The 19,736-nt window shown below is 34.0% G+C and overlaps 2 protein-coding genes across 2 annotated transcripts; one reads left to right on the top strand and one right to left on the bottom strand.

Annotated features, from left to right (window-relative positions):
• Positions 1 to 192: 192 nt before the first annotated feature.
• LOC105626860 (E3 ubiquitin-protein ligase MYCBP2-like) lies at positions 193 to 9,156 on the bottom strand. Its single transcript, XM_012208152.1, has 17 exons — positions 9,062 to 9,156; positions 8,406 to 8,469; positions 8,080 to 8,319; positions 7,741 to 7,894; positions 7,474 to 7,676; positions 7,075 to 7,392; positions 6,812 to 6,988; positions 6,524 to 6,742; positions 6,210 to 6,411; positions 2,628 to 6,136; positions 2,275 to 2,542; positions 1,891 to 2,177; positions 1,477 to 1,799; positions 1,293 to 1,396; positions 997 to 1,206; positions 635 to 779; positions 193 to 211 (listed from the first exon to the last, which is right to left on the bottom strand). The coding sequence occupies exons 1-17, from the start codon at positions 9,154 to 9,156 to the stop codon at positions 193 to 195; spliced, it is 6,537 nt and encodes a 2,178-aa protein (XP_012063542.1).
• A 1,815-nt stretch (positions 9,157 to 10,971) lies between these two features.
• On the top strand, positions 10,972 to 13,329 carry LOC105626786 (RING finger and SPRY domain-containing protein 1-like). Its single transcript, XM_012208082.1, has 10 exons — positions 10,972 to 11,192; positions 11,271 to 11,436; positions 11,539 to 11,721; positions 11,790 to 11,856; positions 11,934 to 12,074; positions 12,163 to 12,278; positions 12,351 to 12,494; positions 12,585 to 12,802; positions 12,896 to 13,156; positions 13,242 to 13,329. Exons 1-10 carry the CDS (start codon positions 10,972 to 10,974, stop codon positions 13,327 to 13,329), a joined length of 1,605 nt encoding a protein of 534 aa, XP_012063472.1.
• Positions 13,330 to 19,736: the final 6,407 nt, after the last annotated feature.

Genomic DNA, 19,736 nt, shown 5'->3' with positions numbered 1-19,736 from the left:
TAAGATTGTTTTCCAAGAAGATTATGTTAATATTCCTTCATTTAAAAGGTTTTTTATATCATTTTATGAAAAAAAATTTATTTATTTTTAATATCCGTGTTTTAAAAATAATTACAAATAAAAGCAATCGTGTAGCTAACGATAAAATGTAATAAGTCTTCAACGATTAAATATAATAGGTCACATAAGATTCTAATTAACCAGAAAATACCTATAAATATTTTATGTTTACGTTTATGTTTTACATTTATATTTAAAATGCACGATTTTTTCATATATGCCACCGTGATAATCGGGATTATACGTATCACGTTGGATAATAGACATCAGATATTTATACGGATTTTTGTTCTATTTACATAGTATTGTTTCAGACAACTTACTATATCTAAACGAACGAATAAAACACCGTTTCACTACAATCTTTCCACAATAAAAAAGAAACTGTATGCATCAGATATATCGATTGTAAAGTAAAAGACATGAAATTTTTTACATGTAGAAAATATAACAGATGTAATAATATATGAATTAATGTTTCATGAGATAAGAATACTGTACATTCTATCAAACTTTTATTACAGCTACACAGTTTCCCTTTTTTTAAAAATCAAAACTGATGTTAGGTACTCACCTGTATGGAAGCACGCCGTCGAGAGCCTGCGAAATTGTAGGTGGCGACGCAAGTGCGAATCCTCGTCCAAGTAATGCCGAATGTACAGAAAAAATCCTCTTTGCCGTTTCCTGCATCGACTCCAAGTCCTCTTCAACTTCTTCCGCTGGAAATTGTAGTATCATAAATTAATTTACTGAAAGAAACATAATATTCTTTGTATAACTGAGATAGTCGTCTTTTCGAAATGGAAACTGGATTAATCAGAAGCATATTACACATTATATATTATACATTAAAACATTTTAAAGAATATACGTTTTACAAACATATTTATATTGATTTATTAATATAGAACAAAAATTCCATCATGTTATACTTACAGGAAACTGGAGGTAATGATAAATTTTTCTTCATGAGACTTGCAGCGCATGCTCCTCCGAGGAAAGACAGTTCAATCTCCAAATTCTTTAAACCATGGCCAGATGTTATCCAATCATAACCAATGACTAAGCATTTGAAACCATAGGTAATTGAGCTTTCATTTTTCATATAATCAGATGCAGTTTCCAAGGAAAATATCACTTCATTTCCTAAACCAAATTTATTGCATTTATGTATTATATAGCATAATATTTAATATTTATAGTATTTTTAATTAATATTGCATTTAACATACCTGGTAACACAACAGCATTTTGCGGCCATTGACTTTGAACATTACTCAACTTATGTAATACTGGCCAATGCAGAGGGATATCTTCACTCATACTTGGAGCTGTTCTGTAAAAGTAAAAATTAAATATAAACATAAAATATCAGAATATACTTATATTTTATATGAAAGTGTGAAAGTATTTTACCCTACGGAGTTGCGAATTATATGTGGTATATAAAGTTGTAAATAATCTTCTGGTTGTGAAGTTCCACATTCTGGAGTAAATTCGACGGTTAGCCACTTTACTGTTTCGGGAAAAGTAACTTTGTAATACGATACTGTCGCCGGTTTATAAGGATGTTCGCTTTCTAACCAAGTATAATGATGACTAGTAGTAACTGGAGGAGCAAAGTGTGATTGAGTTTCACTATCTTGGGATATTTGAGAAGTTCCCATTGTGGACAGTAAGTTCAAAGCTGCAACGTGTGGCAACATCTCTTGTATTAGAGTAAGAATTTGTACACTGCTCTGAAAGAGCAAAATATATATGTTAAATATTTCTCTTATTATCACATCATCTAAGATGTTCGTATTTAAAAAAGTCTTTAGAATTACTTACTCTAGGATCTGATGTAGCTAAGGGACTAATGTGTGCCATTACTAGCGGTAAGAGAGTCGTTACAAAAGTTGCGTTACCAAGGACTTCATTAGCTATCACTTCTTCAGCTCTTTCCCTTGCCAAAGAAAAAATTTCATTCGATCGTTGAATGATCGTTGCGGTCATGGCAAGAGTACATTTTCTCGCTTGCACTTCAGCCATAGCTTTATTCGTGTGTTGCCCATCAGAATCTTGCGGATTTGAATAGTACAAAATATGTGGTATTTGACCTCTAGTTTGTGTTGTACCTGCAATATTACACAATTACATTAATATAAGCTAATATTATAAAAATAAAATTTTTTTTAATATACAGATTTTTTTTAATGTACAGATTTAACGCACCATTAAAACTTAGAGAACAAGCGGTAAAAGTAAACGTTGTGCCATCGGCTCCTTTGACAATGCTTAGACCACCGTCACCGTTACTAGTACGTCCTCCACGATTTCGTAATCTAATAGCATACTTAATGTTTTCTTTTATGAGTACTGGTTTGTCAAATTTCAATTCTACTATGTCATTAATGCAGTCATCTGGTCCGAAAGATCCTCTTGTAAAATCTAAACTACTCCAACGCTGAGTATGTGATGGATCATTACCAGTGTTATTTTGCTATTATAATAAAATAATTAACATCACAGAATACTTACAAGAACAATATAATGGAATATATATATATATGTATAAAATTACTTACATCATCTAACAATTCCAATTCATAATCATATACTCCTGCACCTCCATAGATACCAACACCCGCTATAAGAATGCCTGGTCTATCGACGGAAAAGCAAATAGCATCTGGAGAACCATTACCCGTATTCCATGATCTTGACTGATTTGTTCTCGTAAATCTTGAAGGTGTTGTATACATGAGTCTACCGCAAGCTGCTTGCAATTCATCTTCATTTCCGCTCGATTGTGCCGCCAATTCGGCGATAACTCGCGCTAATAAATAACAGCAATGAAGAACCAATTCTGGCAGAGACTGAGTCTTTTCTCTACAAAGACTTCTTTTGACTGGTATTAATATCAGATCCAGTAATCTATCAAGTACTTCGCGGAATGACCAATTCAAAATCTCCTTGCCAGAGCTTTCTACTTGAGATTTGTAACTGATTTGTTCAACTAAAATCGGATACTGATGACTTTCTGTTGAATTCATCATAAGTAGACCGGCATTGTCAGATGGGCTAAGCTGCCGTTTTATGCTGTCACTGTTGTCCATGATGTTGCTTAAGATTGGAAACGTACATCTAAGTCGTATCGCCGAATTGCACAAAGAAGCCAGTACAGACGAAAGAAGACGATCCTTTGAGGTCATACCTTGTTCTTTATCGATATCTGATAACAACTCACATAAGGAAGTCCATTTAAGATATGCGGTAGGATAAAATGCATGATAACAAGCTACAAACGTTTTGTGACATTCGTCTAATATGCTATTTGTCATTTTATTCCCCAAAGTACTACTAGAACTTTTATTAGATCGTGTCTTTCCTTTACTTTTCAGAGTAATCGGTAAAGAATCAGATAAAATTTGACGCAATAATGCTCGCACTTCACCTATACATTCCGCCAAACGCACCGATTCGGGAGGAGTCTTTTTAATAACATAATTGGGATAGATTTCATTGGTATATGTTCTAAGCAGTCTTAAACTGGCTTTGCTTATGTATACCAATCGTTCCATTTCGAGCATCGCGTGAGTCGATGATGCGATATGAACGGCCATATCGGCCAGTGTTGCTTTCAATGTGTTCCAACTCCATTGAAGGAGAGATATCAAGGATTGGAAGCATTCCTTTGTGACAGTCCTACTGAATTCTCTCTTCAGAACATAGACAGGTTCAATTTGGTCTCTCTGCCTATTTGGTGTCTGATTTTCAGGTGTGACAATACGATATAATAATTGTGGAATTTGTCCGGCGTTAACATCAGTGCCATTGTTAGATCTTTTAGAAGACTTAAAATAAAACATGACTTGATCTTCTGCTGTGACCATTCCTTGTCCGCCAGAACCGCAATCGCTGGAAGGTCCACCAACTTTAGCCCATGCTACGTACCATCTGTTTGCTTGCAATGATATAGGTTCATCAAATAATATTGAATATTTCTGTCTTGGACCACATTCGTACGGAATCTCTTCTGTCTCTGCGAGAAGTTCGCCATCGTTCTCTTGGTCTCCACCATCAATCCCGACATCAAATAGTTTAATCTTCGCAGTATATTCACCTCGACCACCAAACAAACCATAGCCTCCCAATATAATGTCCGTGTCAGGCATAAATCTAATTGCTTCGATCGAATGAGCTGAATAACCCCATCCTCCTCCATGGCTTTCAAATCTGCTAACAGTAGCATAATCTTCACGACTGTAAACTTTGCTATGCATCGATTGATTACATTCACTTTCTTCAACTATCAATAAGTTTTCATCTTGAGCTTGCGTTAATGTATCCAAACAAGCTAATAAATGCATCGCGGCTTGAGAACGTGTTAAAAAACAAGATGAAACAACCGGAAGCGCTAAACCTGGATTGAGAATAGAAGCTTCTAAACCAGGTATAGCTCTAGCTTCAGTTGATATTATGTTGTACAAGCTTATTTCATTATTTGCTGAATTGAAAGTCCAAATAACGTTGTATAAAGGATCCAAGCATGCTGCGCAATTGCTGAAATCAACTTGATCCACACCACTGTAACTATTACATGTTCCGTCGCGTTTGCTTATCACGAGACTCTTAAAAGAATTTGCGTGCTCATTCTGATGGGGTATTAAGATAATACAATTTTTATTCGCCATAACAGTACTTCTTGTCAAACTAATTGAATTTATTTCGTCTATTTTAACATAGGTTTGATCTCCAGCGGCACCAATCCACGTTGCTCGTCTACCCCACCGAGGACCAATATTTGGTACTACATTTGGAAAGCTGTGCCATGGTTGAGAACGGTCAGTACGACGATTCGCTTGAGTAGTGTTTGTAGATTCATTCTGACCGTTCCACCAATTCATACCGAGTTGTCCCTTTTGGTATGCACCAAATGTGTAAACTTCGCCTTTTGATGTGAGTATAACAGTATGATTACTACCAGCAGCGACTTGAATAGCAATAGTCGGCAATTTAACTTGAATCGGTCCTGCATGTGCTACCAAATCTCCAACACCTAATTGACCATATATGTTACTACCGAATGTATATACTTCTCCATTTTGCAAAAGTAACACTGTATGATGCAAACCACAGGACACTTGGATCACAGGACTGTCGCTAGGAATAGGAACTCTGGCTGGTGATATACTGGCAATTCTCGCCGCATCGCCTCGTTCTACATCGCTACCACCGACACCTTCCTCTACTGCGAGATTAACTCCTAATCCCAATGCCACTTTTTCTGGAAATCCCTTTTGCACGATACTGGGGCCAGCTGCACGCTGATTGTTCATGCTCTTGATTTTTACTCCATATTTAACAGCACTTGGTCCTGCTTTGCTTCTTTGCCGTTGCTTTATCTCACCCAATCGTCTCTGCAGATATTCTCGAAAATTGGAACCTGATATGCCGTTGCTGCAACTCTTTCTTGCACATGTACGACAGCATCCACATTCCGCACATCCACTGTCTCCTTCGCCACATCCACATTCTTGACCGGGATTCCGATCGGGACGTATACTACTCAGACATGATATGCTATATCCGGTACATTCTCTGCATATCGTGCAAACCATACAAACGCGATGCCTCCATTGATGTTGCCCTGGAGGACACATCCCTCTCGTTTCTTCCCAATCTTCCGCAGGATCTACACTCTCCTCTTCAGCTATTATTAACTCATCTTCTCCTGTACCCATTTCCATTGCAACTACCGACATTTCTTTATTCACAGTATGCACTGTTGTAGAATCACGACCACACTGTCCCTTATTATTTATACCGAATGTATATAGATGTCCTTTATTAGTCAACGCGGCGGCATGAGCCTTTCCTAATGATACGCGAATTATACATATGTCCCTTAAATCGGTAACTAACCCTGTCACTGGATCACTATGTAGCGTATCTTTACCAAACATTAATAGAGAACCATCTTTTGTGACTAAAGCAGTAGATCCATTATTACAAGCAACATCCACAATAAATTGACCTTCCACTTTTGCCATTTTCTTTGGTTTTACTGGTTTTGGTTGCCTACGAGCTTTATCTTAAAATAAAAGAAATAGTTGCAGCAGTCTTGTTATAAATTACAATATTACTGTAATCCATAGTAAACTTACTACTATCTCCATCTTCCCCACGTCTAGCAGTGCCAGCAAATAGTACAGAACCATCTTCCATCACCATAACGACATGTTGACCATCATGACCTGCTGCAAAATGTGTAATCCTTGGACCTTTACCATAGGTAAGTTCCAACCATCTATTAGGCCTGGTATTGCTCTTCATGCCTAAGCAAGTTCCTTTTCCGCTATATAACAACTATAAAAAATTTTTAATTAAATATTTATATTGTTATTGTGTTAAATATTTATATATAAAAATATTAAGTGATCATAATAACTGCTTGAAATAGCTCTCACATAATACGTACTTTACCAGACACTGTTTTAAGTAAGCCAAATTCCTTTCCTGCTGTAACCATTGCAATTTCATCGTCGTATCCCGGATTTAAAATATGTATTGCTTGTTCTTCATCAAATGTTGCATAACCAAATATATCTACGCATTTTCTTGCCAATTTTAATGGTAATTCAGAGGCAACTGTCACAGGATTACTCAGTGTATTTATCGTACGTACTACGAAACCTTCCTGTTGAGAGAAGATAAAAAAATGAATGAATATATCAAATAATACAACAATATTTAGATATACAATTACATTAATTACATCTTTGCCAGCAGTTATCATTCCTAAATTTTCGCCATCGGAGAACATGACAGAGGATGACCAATCTTTTCCTTCTAACACAGCAATTCCTGTTACTATAAGCGTTTCTGCATCAATAATTAATAACTCACTCTGTTTTCTAGGTGCACATTTAAAATATAATGAATTCTGTAAAGTAAAAATTTTATTACATATAAGTCAAGTATTTATTACATATTAAATAATGCACTCATAAATATTTACGTGCAACTAACATTAGCATAACCGAGCCACCCTATTTCCGTCGGATAAAAATCTGCTTTATGTATGTATATATGTCCCCATATTGTACCACTGTGGCCACTTCCAATTTTTAGTAAACCACGAGATGTATGCAGATATAAATACTTTCCATCACTTACAAAACTACGTTCATTCAATACCATATTGTTCATCTCATTTGGTAACTTAAGCATAGAGGTATATATCTTGGAACATTTAGGAACGCCATATGTAATCCAATCTGGTCTCATGAGTTTGCCTAACAATACAGCATGAACACTTCTCTGCAGAGACGTTAACACACATGGCATCTAAAAAATTAAAGTATATAATATTAAAATATACATCATTTTTTTATTATGCAACAAATATATTTATCGGCGATAAGATACCTGAATATTTTGTATTGCTAATGCTCTAGGAGACATAAGCAGAGCCGCTATTGCTGCCAACAGCCGTCCAGTATCTCCTCTGACTACTACAAGACTCAATAAACAAGCACAAGCAACAGCTGTCAAGTGACTGCCATCATTGGCAGCGGCTGACTCAGGACCATGAGAAGTTGCAAGATCCAGTAACAGATCAAATAATGGATCTGAAAAAAGATAAATTATGAGAAACTTGTCAATTAAAAAGATCAATAATTTAAAAATACAAACCAATGACGTCATCTGGTTCAGATTTGAGGCCTTCTGGTAATTGCCCTTGTAAAACATCCAATAAAGCCGACAGTGCTTTTGTACATAAAATTGGATCGATTGTTCTGCTCTCTCGCATTAATGTAAAAACACTTCTTAAACCAATACCTACAATCTTTATTTAAAAAATTATTTATAGCTGTATGTATATCACAAATAAATTATATTACTTATATATATTAAAGAAAAAGAAAAATTACAACATACAAAAACTTTTAACAAATGAATATCACAACGATATGAAAACAATAAATAAATTACATTATATAGAAATTCATGAATTTTTTAAGTTGCTTTTACCTTTGGTAAATTTTGTATAGTCGATATTCTATCTTCATCATCGCTTTCTGTATCTATAGTGTCACTAAGGTCTGGTGGTGGAGAGCTACAATTGGATGCTCTATAAATTTCAGTTGACAGTTTTGCATGCTTTTCTAAAATAGCATTTCTCACGCTAGCAAACACAGCAAATGCTGAGGCATTATAAGATGTTTCTATCTCTGGTGGATTATTATAATTTAATTCTCCATTTAAATCAATCTATAATGCATATAATGTATATAAAAAATATCATATGTTTTATCTTAGAAATTACAAGAAACAAGAGAATTATTAATTTCCAGTACCTTTTTCTTATCTCGTTTGCGAAGAGTTTTATTTTTTTTACACTTTCTCCATTCTCCCTTATTCCTAGAAAATTTAATTAAGTTTTTTATTTAAATTGACATACATAAAATGAACATAAAATGTATTTTTTACAGTACTGCATACACAATTTTATTTTATAATAAAATTATAATAAAATTGTTTTATTATAAACAAATATATAATTAAATTATAATAATCAAAGAATCACAAAAAATATTTCTGTTTATTATTCCATTTGTAAAAAGATTTAAATGAGAATTATTCTGTGACTAAATATTTTATTATTTTATTATTTAGATAAATAAGATAAGAACTACTACTACTTCCTACTGTATCTTTAACAAAATTAATAAGTCATAAAAAAGGTTCGGATAAGAAATAAAAAGGAATAGACAAACAAATTATTTTTTAATAAATAAGAAATTTGAGGTTACGTTCTACGTTTACAAACGCGAGCGAATTTAATTAACGCCGCCGTGTCAATTAAAAATTTCTTCTTTCGGCCAAATTGCACAATTTCACGGAAACGTCAAGTGATCGAGTGGTAAAAAAAACCGATTGGCGGCAAAGTCATCTACGACGGCGTCAGGTAAACAAATCGTGGGAGAGGTTATACGTCACACTGTCGTCATACCTCTGCGCCTCGGCGATGTTCTTGAAGAGATCGTAAAAACACTTGGCGTAGCTCTCAGGCTCAGGTAGCAGCCTCTCGTTGTCCCCGGACACCATGGTTCGCGCAAAACTCCGAGCATATGAGTCACCAAGTCATTTTCGTATCGCTATTGATCGTTGACACTCGTTGGTCTTCCTCATGTGATAACGTTACGTATCCCGGGGAATCCTGGAAAGAGAAAAAGGGGTACCGCGATGACGCGATGATGACGGTGAGCACGATCGTGAGACTCGGACTCGGAATATCTTGCACGGCCCCGATGATTTACTTTGCGTGCCGTAACCAGCGCAAGATTCAAAAACAGGACGTCTTCGCTCCGTTCCGCCGTTAAGTTCGTCTTGAACAGTGTCAGAACGGACCGCGAGTACTCGCGACTTCGATAGTCGAACGGAATTATCGCGTGCGATAACGAGCGAATACGCGAGAAACCGCGCGAACTTTGTAACGCCGCTTAACCGTTTGCGTCGCGACGGATAGATATTTCATAGACGTGAAATCGGTGAAATGTCATCGAGTTGCTACACGAGAACGAGGATACGTCACACGTATGTTTAGCAAAACCGAGAGAAACATTTCACAATAGAGCGCGTCCCTCACGTAGAATTCTATAAATATTTATTATTTATGTCATACATGTTTATGCATCAAACCTTTGTTTATAAGAATATTATAACCGCAGATGAAAACAATGAAGGATATACAATAAAACTTATTACTCTGAATGCTTTGTTATTCGCGAGAAATCAAAAGTTTATTTAAAGTTCACGAGCTACCGGCTTTTGCAAATTTTAATCTTTCACGTATACACGACATTATAATATATACGTATTATGTCAGTGACTCGTCTTTTCGTTCGCTTCGAATGAGAAAAGACGGCCGTTTTTCACAGTGCGCGAGATCAATTTATTTATCGACGTTGACGAACAATCGTTACGACGAGAAATGGCATTGAAAGGCTGTCGATCTACGCGGAATCTCTCGGAATTTCGGTGATCCTGTACGCGTGCGTCTCGAATACAAAATGCGATACGGTACAATCTGCACGGGTACGGCTGCGGTACGATTCGATAACGTGTCACGTCAAGATTACGAGGGCCATTCGTAAAATCTATAAAGTATGAACCGAAAGTACTTGCCACTGTGTGACGCGAGATCGACAGAGTATTATCAAACGCGATAAGACGCGTATGTCTCACTTTTTTGTGCTACATGGTAAAATCGCTATTTGTGGAATAACAAGCACATAACCTCAAAGGCGACGTTTCTCAATTCGATTTCGTGATACTTTCGATCCAATACTGAAACGCGTTATTTTGCGATTCTAAAAATTTTATTTTCTCAATCCCATTATTTCTCAAATCGAGACACGCATATCTATATCTTTTCGTAAAATTGCAAGAAAACATCTGTACATTGATTTACAAAAAACATGTCATTTTTTATCTAATCTCTTTAATTCTTTATCGTGACAGATCAAAAAGCGAAGGGAGCATTTATGATTAAATACAGTCTACCAGCTAAAAGAAGCAAGTTTTAATGAAGAAAACTTAAACCGAGAAATAACGTTGTGTTTAACTTGCATTTAGTCATAAAATTGTAATATTAGAGTTATGTATGCAGATAAGCAGTTAAAAGACGCTTATAATATTATCATAACACATGGTAAAAGGATATGACTTATCATGATATTATCTTTTTGGTAAGTGGCATGATTTTTAAATGTATACTTTGTTAAGCATTTATCATTCAAGTTCTACTTTCAGCCTGGTCAGATGCGAGATTTGATAGTACGATTGATGTATCACTGTTCTGTAAATGTAACCTAAACAGACACAATAACTCGCTAAAGGAATTCTAATAAACTAGTGGGAATGGGCAATTGTTTGTGTAAAGATACTCCAGGGATATATGACATTGAAACATATGGCAGAAACAATCATGCAGAAACTCAGAATACCATAATACCGGAACCAAACATAAGTATAGTTTCGTGTAGCGATTCAGCATCTTCTTCCTTTAAATTTCCTACATCGTCACACATTGATAAACTCGTATTGGAGACTCTTGGAAGTCTTGATACTCTGGTAGACAAGTAAGTAATTGACGATTGTAATATATGATACGTATCGTGATTTCTTATACTATGCTTTTTTGCATTGCTTGTGTTTAGTGATCATGAACCACCACCAGCAATGTTAAAATTGAATGCTATTGCGGACAAGGAAGATGGTTGGATACAAGTAGTTAGTTCTATGGTCAATGTTATTCCAATGAACAATCCATTGGGTCCTTCAGTTATAATATTGTTACTAGATGATTGCCCTTTGCCTTCAAAGGTTGGAATTTATTTGTAATTCTTATTATTACCAGCATCTTAATTTGCTAAAAAAAAAAACAAGAGCAGCAGCAGTGATAACTCTTTTTATTTTGTTTTGTAGGATTCTGTGCTACGATTATCACATATGTTTCAATTGCCTCAAAAACTTGGACAAATACAAATTACAACTACACAGCAACGTAATATATGCGTAGTACTTGGTTGTATTGCAGAGAAACTTGCTGGTCCTAGTAGTATTGCGATATTATCTGATGCTACTTTAGATTATCTAGTTTCAAATCTAGTATGTTATTTAATTAATGTTTAGTATTAATATTCAATAATTTTTAATATAATTTTATTTTTTTTTAGCGAAAAGATGTTGAGCCTTATGTAATGTTATATTCTTTGATAGCACTAGAGAAGTTTGCACAGACAAGTAAAAAAAAAATATTTCATTAATATAAATCTTTTGTGTCTTTTGTTATAATTAATTATTGTTTATATGTACAACAGGTGAAAATAAAGTAACAATTAAGAAACGTCTTATGGCAGAAAAACAAAATCCGTTATTAGAATTAGAAAAATGGGTTACAGAAACACATTACGTTCGTCGACAAGTTGGTTTTTGTGCACAGTGGTGTTTAGATAACTTATGTAAATATGATATAATTTCGTTAAATGCATTTATCTGCTCAATTTAATAAGTAAAAAAAAAGGTGTATTTTACGAATCTTTTTTTTAGTCTTAATGGAAGGTAGAAAATATTCCCACGACTCCGTCGATGTAACTGGTATTAATGTAATGTTAAATACGAAAGATGTAAGCGAGTACCTGAAAATATCACCTGATGGTTTGGAGGTAGATATTCTGTTGTACTATATCTTGCTAGTGGAGATTATATTGTAATGATAATAAATTGTTATGTTTTAGGCACGATGTGATGCATATTCCTTTGAAAGTGTACGATGTACATTTCAAGTAGATTCAGGAATATGGTATTATGAAACATTGATAATAACTACAGGAGTTATGCAAATTGGATGGGCCACAAAAGATAGCACGTTTTTAAATCATGTAAATATCCATATTTGAGAGTATTTTTTATTTATAAACTTATTGTATATATAGTATTATTACTCCATAAAAATTGCCATGTTTCAATAGGAGGGATATGGTATAGGAGATGATGAATTTTCTTTGGCCTACGATGGCTGTCGCAGACTGATTTGGTATAATGCACGAAGTGAAAAATTTCATGACAGACCATGTTGGAAATCTGGTGACATCTTGGGTTGCTTATTGGATTTAAACAAACTAGAAATAGTATTCTCTATCAATGGTATACCACTTAAACCATGTATTCAAGTATTTAAAACAGTAAGGTATGTATGTATATTTTTTTAATGATTTTCTATCACATGAATATCAAAATATAAACAAAGCCTCTAATAATCTAACGATATGATTATTTTTAGGTCTGGATTCTTTGCAGCGGCTAGTTTCATGTCATTCCAACAATGCCTATTTAATTTTGGACATGTACCTTTTAAATACCCACCTACTGATCGAGAATTTCAGAAATTTAACGATTATGCTTCATTGAAACCAGAAGATAAGATTGTACTTCCTAGACACATATATCTGGATCAATTGCGAAGGCTCAGTGTTAGAGAAGATTCCTGTACATTATGTTTCGATCAGAGGGCATCTGTGAGGTTATTGCCATGCAATCATAGGTAATACAATTGTATTTAAATTCGAGTTTCATAAAACAACAATTTTTTATAAGAATATATATAACAATTAATTTATCTTATACAGAGGATTCTGCCAAAAGTGTTCAAAACAACTGATTGAATGCCCAATGTGTAGAGCTACTATTGAAGAAGTAGCCTCAGATAACATATGACATCGATCATTTCATATCAACGTTTACGAATTCTTTCATTATTTCTTTTTTGTTATACAATTTTTATGTATGAAATATCACGAGATAATCATAATTATAGATAGTTATTTACGCCGTACATATACAATTATTACGTGTCACATAGTATTTTTCTCTATGCAATACAGAGCATTAATAAATAGAAAGAATTACAAATTAGTTATAGATAAACGAATTCCGTGATAGTGCATTGCAAAGATTGAATAAGTTTATATTTTAAAAATTAAATATTGCGTAAACAAGTATTTTACAAAGACAAAACATTCTTCTTGAAACTTTTCCATATTTCTCTATACTTTTTCTACTATATAGATTTATAATAAGATACTTTGTGATTTAAATGATAGCTTCATAATTCTCATGAATATTAACTTCAAACAATTAAAATAATTTATAAATGGCTATATATATATTAATTAAATTAATATAATTAATGAACAAAGAATTAAACAGATACAAGAAAATTATAATAGATTGGATAAAATTATAAATCAGAAGGCGAGCATAAATCAGAGAAACTAAAAGCTCAAATTCTATATAAAGCATTTTTGATAAAAGTATGTATTTGATTATGTATTTGATTACGTATGTATTTGAAAAGCAGATTTCCAAAATATATTTTGTCCAAATTTCGTTTTTTAAGTTAAAGATGATGTTTATTGTTGAAAAACTCATATTTTAAGCTATTCCATGATGTTCTGAAAATTCTATATTATTCATTTCTATATTATTAATTTATATTATTAATAATAAATTATGTGCTGCAAAAATCTTGATATTCGAATTATATTCTTTAGGGACAAACAAAATGTATTTGTAACATTTTTAACAACTGTTTAGCAATTTTATTGAATATTTTACATCTTACTGATTGGCATATTATTATTTTATTTTTATTATTTTTTTGTAAGGCGCACAATTTAAGCAGCTTGTGGCTTTCTTTCTCTTTTCTGAAAATTATGAATGTTGGATAAAACACGTTTTGAAAATCTACTCTTTATTTGTTATTACAAGAAATATATTAATCAAATATAACTTGTCATATTGACTAATAGTTTTCATGATATTGAATGATTGCTCTATCGATTGTGTTTATAGATCTTCGCTTTGAAACTTATGACTGAATCATAAAATTTGAAAGATTATTTATTTATTAACTCGAAAATATATTTCCTTTATTATAAGTAGAAATACAAAAGTTCAGATTATATATCTTCGAACTGTTTAAATATTTGATAAGTTGCATAAGTGAACATTTATAACTAGTGATATAATGTAAATTTACTTTTAAAAAACTGTGAAATAATAATAGTATATTAAACACCACATTCACACACATATACATATTCTTGAGAAGATATAATGAGAAATTTAATGTTTTATCATATACATGTATTTTGCAAACATTTTTTTATAAAGTCTTATTTTCGTTATCCAAATACCTCTCCCATTATTCTAATGTAAATAACACCTGATATTTCATCTGATAGTAAATGTATATTATAATTCAAAGAATTCTCATTTACGATCTCTACTCTTTTTAGCAATAATGTATATGTTTTATTCAATATCAAAATTAGCTATAACACTGCTCTACAAGACTTTTTGACAAGTTTCTCTATTTGTTCTTTCTTATATAAATTAATAGTATAACTTGAAAAGTATCCTGTACTTCATTATGTGGATATTTGTAAATTAATCATGTAATTAAGACTTGTTTGTATTAAAACAAAATCATTAAAATATAATTTCAGATAAAAATGTCGCCATTGCTACTCGTTTGAAATGCCATTGCATATATCATTAAAATAATTATTATAAGATTAAATAATGTTGTAAGAACCTGTGAGAGAACATTTATCTATGTTGACATGATTCCTAATCACAGCAAGTTTCACATGAAATCGATCCATGACTGCACAGCCTTTAAGTTTCTGGAAAATAACGTACTCATATAAAATTATATGTAAAAAAAATCGAATCATCTGAAATATTTCCTCCAAAATAGAAGATGATCGCCATCACTACTACGATATTTCAATTAATTTATACATAATAGATTTATCATTGTATAAATAGAAAATCATTATATAAGTAATACTACACACGGTTGCATGGATTTGTTGGAATTACTGCACATTTGCATTTAAAACATCATATTTACATATAATGATTTGATATTTTTGATCTTGATATTCCATGTTATTATACATCTATCTTTATACAATATTTATTCTCTACGTAATTTATAGAAAACAAAAAATTAGATGTAATTATATATCTATTTTTTTATATTTTCTATAAATCATTTATACTCCTTTTATATACATATTTATATTTATATAAAATGGAATATAATTTAGGATGTAAGGTAAAATTTTGCTATGAATGCTTTGAAACATTTGGTTGACTAATCAAAAGAAAATATTTTATGAATTAATCATTTAAAAAATGCTTCAAAGCATTTGCAGCATCACATTGATCGTACCCATTAATTATAAGGTAATGTAATTAAAAGCACTTAAATTTATAACATGTTACATTTTAAAAAGAGTTTATCAATTATGCTTCGATTTTCTTGACAAAATATAAGAATCATCTTCATGTGTTTTTGGCATCTATCTATAATCTTTACTCATTGAAATATCTATGCTAATTTGAAAACATGCAGCAATATCGCGATCGCGATTGACAAAAAAAAATGGCGAAAATTCGCAAAAATTAATATATTCCGAAGAACGTCCATCGCTTTAGTCAGTACTCCTAATAAAAATTTACATTTATTATCAGTTTTAAACTGATAAAATTCGAGCGATTACTTCAAACTCGCGTTCTAAAACATTCTGAATATAAGAATAATTATTTCTTTACTCGAAAAAAATATATATACTGATTTTGCTTTTTAAATATAAATCTGAATTCACTCTATCAGATTTCAAAATTGAAAGTATCCTATTCCAATAATAGATAAAAATGGATTGAAATTGTAATCCATTTTATTATCCATTAATTATTCAAATGCATATAGTATTCACAATCTATTACTTTTACTTTTTTTTAGATTCAATTGAATTAAAAAACTGCATTTCCTATTCAAAATTCTGAATTTAGCAGTATTTATGATGCACGTAAAAAATTGAATTTTTTTAGATTGAAAAGCATCGAAATACTTTATGCAATTCCTATAAATACTTTATGCAATTCCTATAAAAATAGATTCAAATTTTCGAAAGTACATTGAGATTAAAAATTATTTGCGTACTTCTGAAAATCTGAATCCATTTCAATCAACTTTTATCCATTATATCGTTTATCACGAAATGTGCATTGAAAATGCACCCGCTTGATCGCCATGACAGTTTTCGCGACACTTTGGTTCATAGAACGCAATCAATCGCTCCGCGAAGTGATCATTAATTTGATCTGTTAAAAGTGCTGAGCCTGGATGAATTTTTATCGGAAATGCCGATCAAAGTGACGGGCGAATTCCCGAACATATCAGTTCTCGCGAGTTTTAACAATCAATGCTGTTTCGATAATCGCAACCCGAATACGTCATGTTTCGAAAGCCGATGCAATTCCGTGAGTATAAAATCCAATACATCATCTCTATCTAAATTGTTATATTCTTTTGAGAGAATCGAAGATCAATCGACTTTTCATTAAATTTAATCAGAAAAGTAAATTGTAATTAATAATTGAAATAATTATAATAAAAAATTTTGCAGGCATCGTTTCGAATTTACTCAACGACATGCATATACGCGTTGTCTTCTGCATTACTGAAATAAAAGCGTAAATGATCGAAATGAACGATCGTGTGGCGCGAATTCGAATTTCGTTGATATCGATGATAATATCGCGAGTATCATATCGAACGAATCTCGATTCGCGCCGAATTAATTAGACGCGCGGCCGTGAGAGCGCGTCGCAGTTTGTTACAAGATGGCGGGTGAGTGAGTGCCTGTGGATGGGACGAGATCGCTCTAAAAACACGAGGGATTTTCCGCTAACCTGTGGTGTTTGTGGGTTTCAGATATATCCTACATCCAGACAGAGGATCTAGAGGACCCGGATGAGGGTGAGTAACCTCATGCGTGTATACGCACGCGTATTTTACGTGGCCGTCGTCGGTGCGGTTCGCACGCACGCGACGGCGGCAGAGCAAAGCACCGTTTCTACGACTCAGCCGAGTCGTGGTGACCTCCTGTCGGCGAGCACTCCGCCCCTCCCGGATGTTTCGAGGTACGTGTGTTTGTATGTGTGATGCGTGGCACGCGGGATTTATCCCGCGATGCGGTGTTCCGAGCGCGGCTCCCCGCCGTGGGTTTCGAGGTTAGGATCGCGCCGCGAGGCCGGGCGTACCGCGCCGCGATAGACATCGCGAGCATTCCCGGCCGTTCGTAGGGCGGAGAGGGTTTCACGCGGGGTGATTGCTCTCGCCATGCACGGTCCCAATAAGCCGCCGCTACCGCGCGCGGGGAGTTTTGCGGGCATCACGGGGCGGTTCTGCTTTGCTCGTCGAGAGGGGGCGCCACGCCATGCCGCGCGCGGTGTTTATCTCGGCGAGAAGGAAAAAAAGGAAGATAAGAAGCGACAGCTTCGAGAAAGAAAAAGAGAGAAAGAAAGAGAAGGCATGCGTTCGCGTCGTATAAGTATCTCTCTCGTCGCCGCCGTTGTGCTTCTCGGCGAGAATGATTGCGAAAAAATGTCAGTCGAAGCTGAATCGCCTTTTCCAATAGGAGCAACCACCTGCATTATAAACATGGATTACTCACTGGCGTCAAGTCGATAATGATCTTGAGAGATTTTACACGGCGCCAATATTCGGAGTGTATTAGGTGTCAATCGCAGTTGGAACGTTCCATCTTTAACTCGACTTTAACTGTATTATCGAGAAAATTGATACTGCACGATGATCGTGTTGCTTGAAAAGTATTGCGTAAATTAATCTTAAGAGCAATAATATTAGAAATGTTTAATGCTACTGTTGCGATTTACCTTATACAGACGCTTGTTGAACTCAAAGTAGACGTAAAAAAATCTTCCTCGCTTGTCTATAATGTAAATTTATCGAAATTATAGCAATTTTAATCCCTGTTAAAGATAAGGTGGAGCAACCTCAATTTTGGTGGATGAGAAACAAGAGTCGAATATATGATTGATAAATACAAGGCACATGTGGATACCATTATAACTGAAAACGCATAATGACCGTCCGTCGACGTCTAAAATACAGTGTATTCGAGGCGCAGAGGAGTTCAGACGAAGGTCAGAGTCACGAAGAGTGGCGGCATCTCGGCAGATTAAAGAAAACGGCGCAGTTAGCGCGCGCAATTCCTTCCCCTATCAGGGTTACTGATCTCGGGTTTCTCTTCTATTTGCGAGTGCCATCTGTCGTAAATAGGGTCGTATCAGGAATTGCTTGTCCTTCCGATGATCCAAAAACTAGCTCGAATTTCCTCAAGTTTGTGAGGAACAAGAAGAGCTGCAAACGCTTATGCGGATCCCGAAGGCACTTTTCTAGTCAAACGCGAATAATTTGTCTCATGACTATGCGTCACATAATGAGCTCCAGTTCGTTCCGCTCCGAACACGCATACGCATTTATCTTCAATCTTCCCTCTCCGTTTCTCTTTCGTCCTCGCGACTATCTTCTCCGTCGACGCCGACCAAGCTGGTCCTAGCCGCCTTTATCTTGCATTCCAGAGACTGTTTTATCAGCTCTGCGCCGCTTATATTTCTAAACGTGTCTAGATAGAGAGAAATATTCGGATCAGTAACCTTCTTCGATGCCCAAGCCCGCTTAGATCTAGATCGAAGCACTCAAAAAGACATTCCGCATGCTATTTATTGCATAGAGTAAACATTATAATCAATCATGAGTCATTGGTGCATGATAACCGAAATTTTTCTATGATTGTATTAAAAAATGTGATTTTTATTATTTCATAAATGAGCATAATACAAACATCTATTTTAAACAGGGTCTGTTCTAAAATTAGCGCATCGAAGTTGATCGATAAGTTTTTTTATTATAGGTTTTTTTTATTGTATAATAAAAAAAGAGTTTATATTAAGGAAAAGGAGAATAGTTATTAAAAGAATTTCTTAATTAATCGTGATTAACGCAAATTGCTCTATAATCTTATTAATCATATCGTCGTCTAGATCGCAAAATTTTAATTCGATATATCGACAGAATCGATAACTGAATAGTCGTATAGATTTAGTGAATCCATAGATAGAACTTAATACGGATATTCACCTATATTTACACATCATATCTGATACTTAGATTTATATATCATATACAAACAAGTTTTATAAATAATAGTACAAATATAATAATGATAATAGTGATAAAT

The sequence above is a fragment of the Atta cephalotes genome (genome assembly GCF_000143395.1).
Source record: "Atta cephalotes unplaced genomic scaffold scaffold00006, whole genome shotgun sequence".
Lineage (NCBI taxonomy): Eukaryota > Metazoa > Arthropoda > Insecta > Hymenoptera > Formicidae > Atta > Atta cephalotes.
The sequence above is the reverse complement of the archived record's forward strand: the minus strand, read 5'-3'. Positions and strand labels throughout refer to the sequence as shown.

Coding starts and splice junctions, on each gene's coding strand:
- LOC105626860 (XM_012208152.1), bottom strand. CDS start 9,156: ATGGTGTCCGGGGACAACGAGAGGCTGCTACCTGAGCCTGAGAGCTAC. Junction 8,320..8,405: donor GCAAACGAGATAAGAAAAAG/GTACTGGAAATT, acceptor TATGCATTATAG/ATTGATTTAAATGGAGAATT. Junction 7,393..7,473: donor TAGCAATACAAAATATTCAG/GTATCTTATCGC, acceptor TTAATTTTTTAG/ATGCCATGTGTGTTAACGTC.
- LOC105626786 (XM_012208082.1), top strand. CDS start 10,972: ATGGGCAATTGTTTGTGTAAAGATACTCCAGGGATATATGACATTGAA. Junction 12,495..12,584: donor ATAGCACGTTTTTAAATCAT/GTAAATATCCAT, acceptor ATGTTTCAATAG/GAGGGATATGGTATAGGAGA. Junction 13,157..13,241: donor TTATTGCCATGCAATCATAG/GTAATACAATTG, acceptor TATCTTATACAG/AGGATTCTGCCAAAAGTGTT.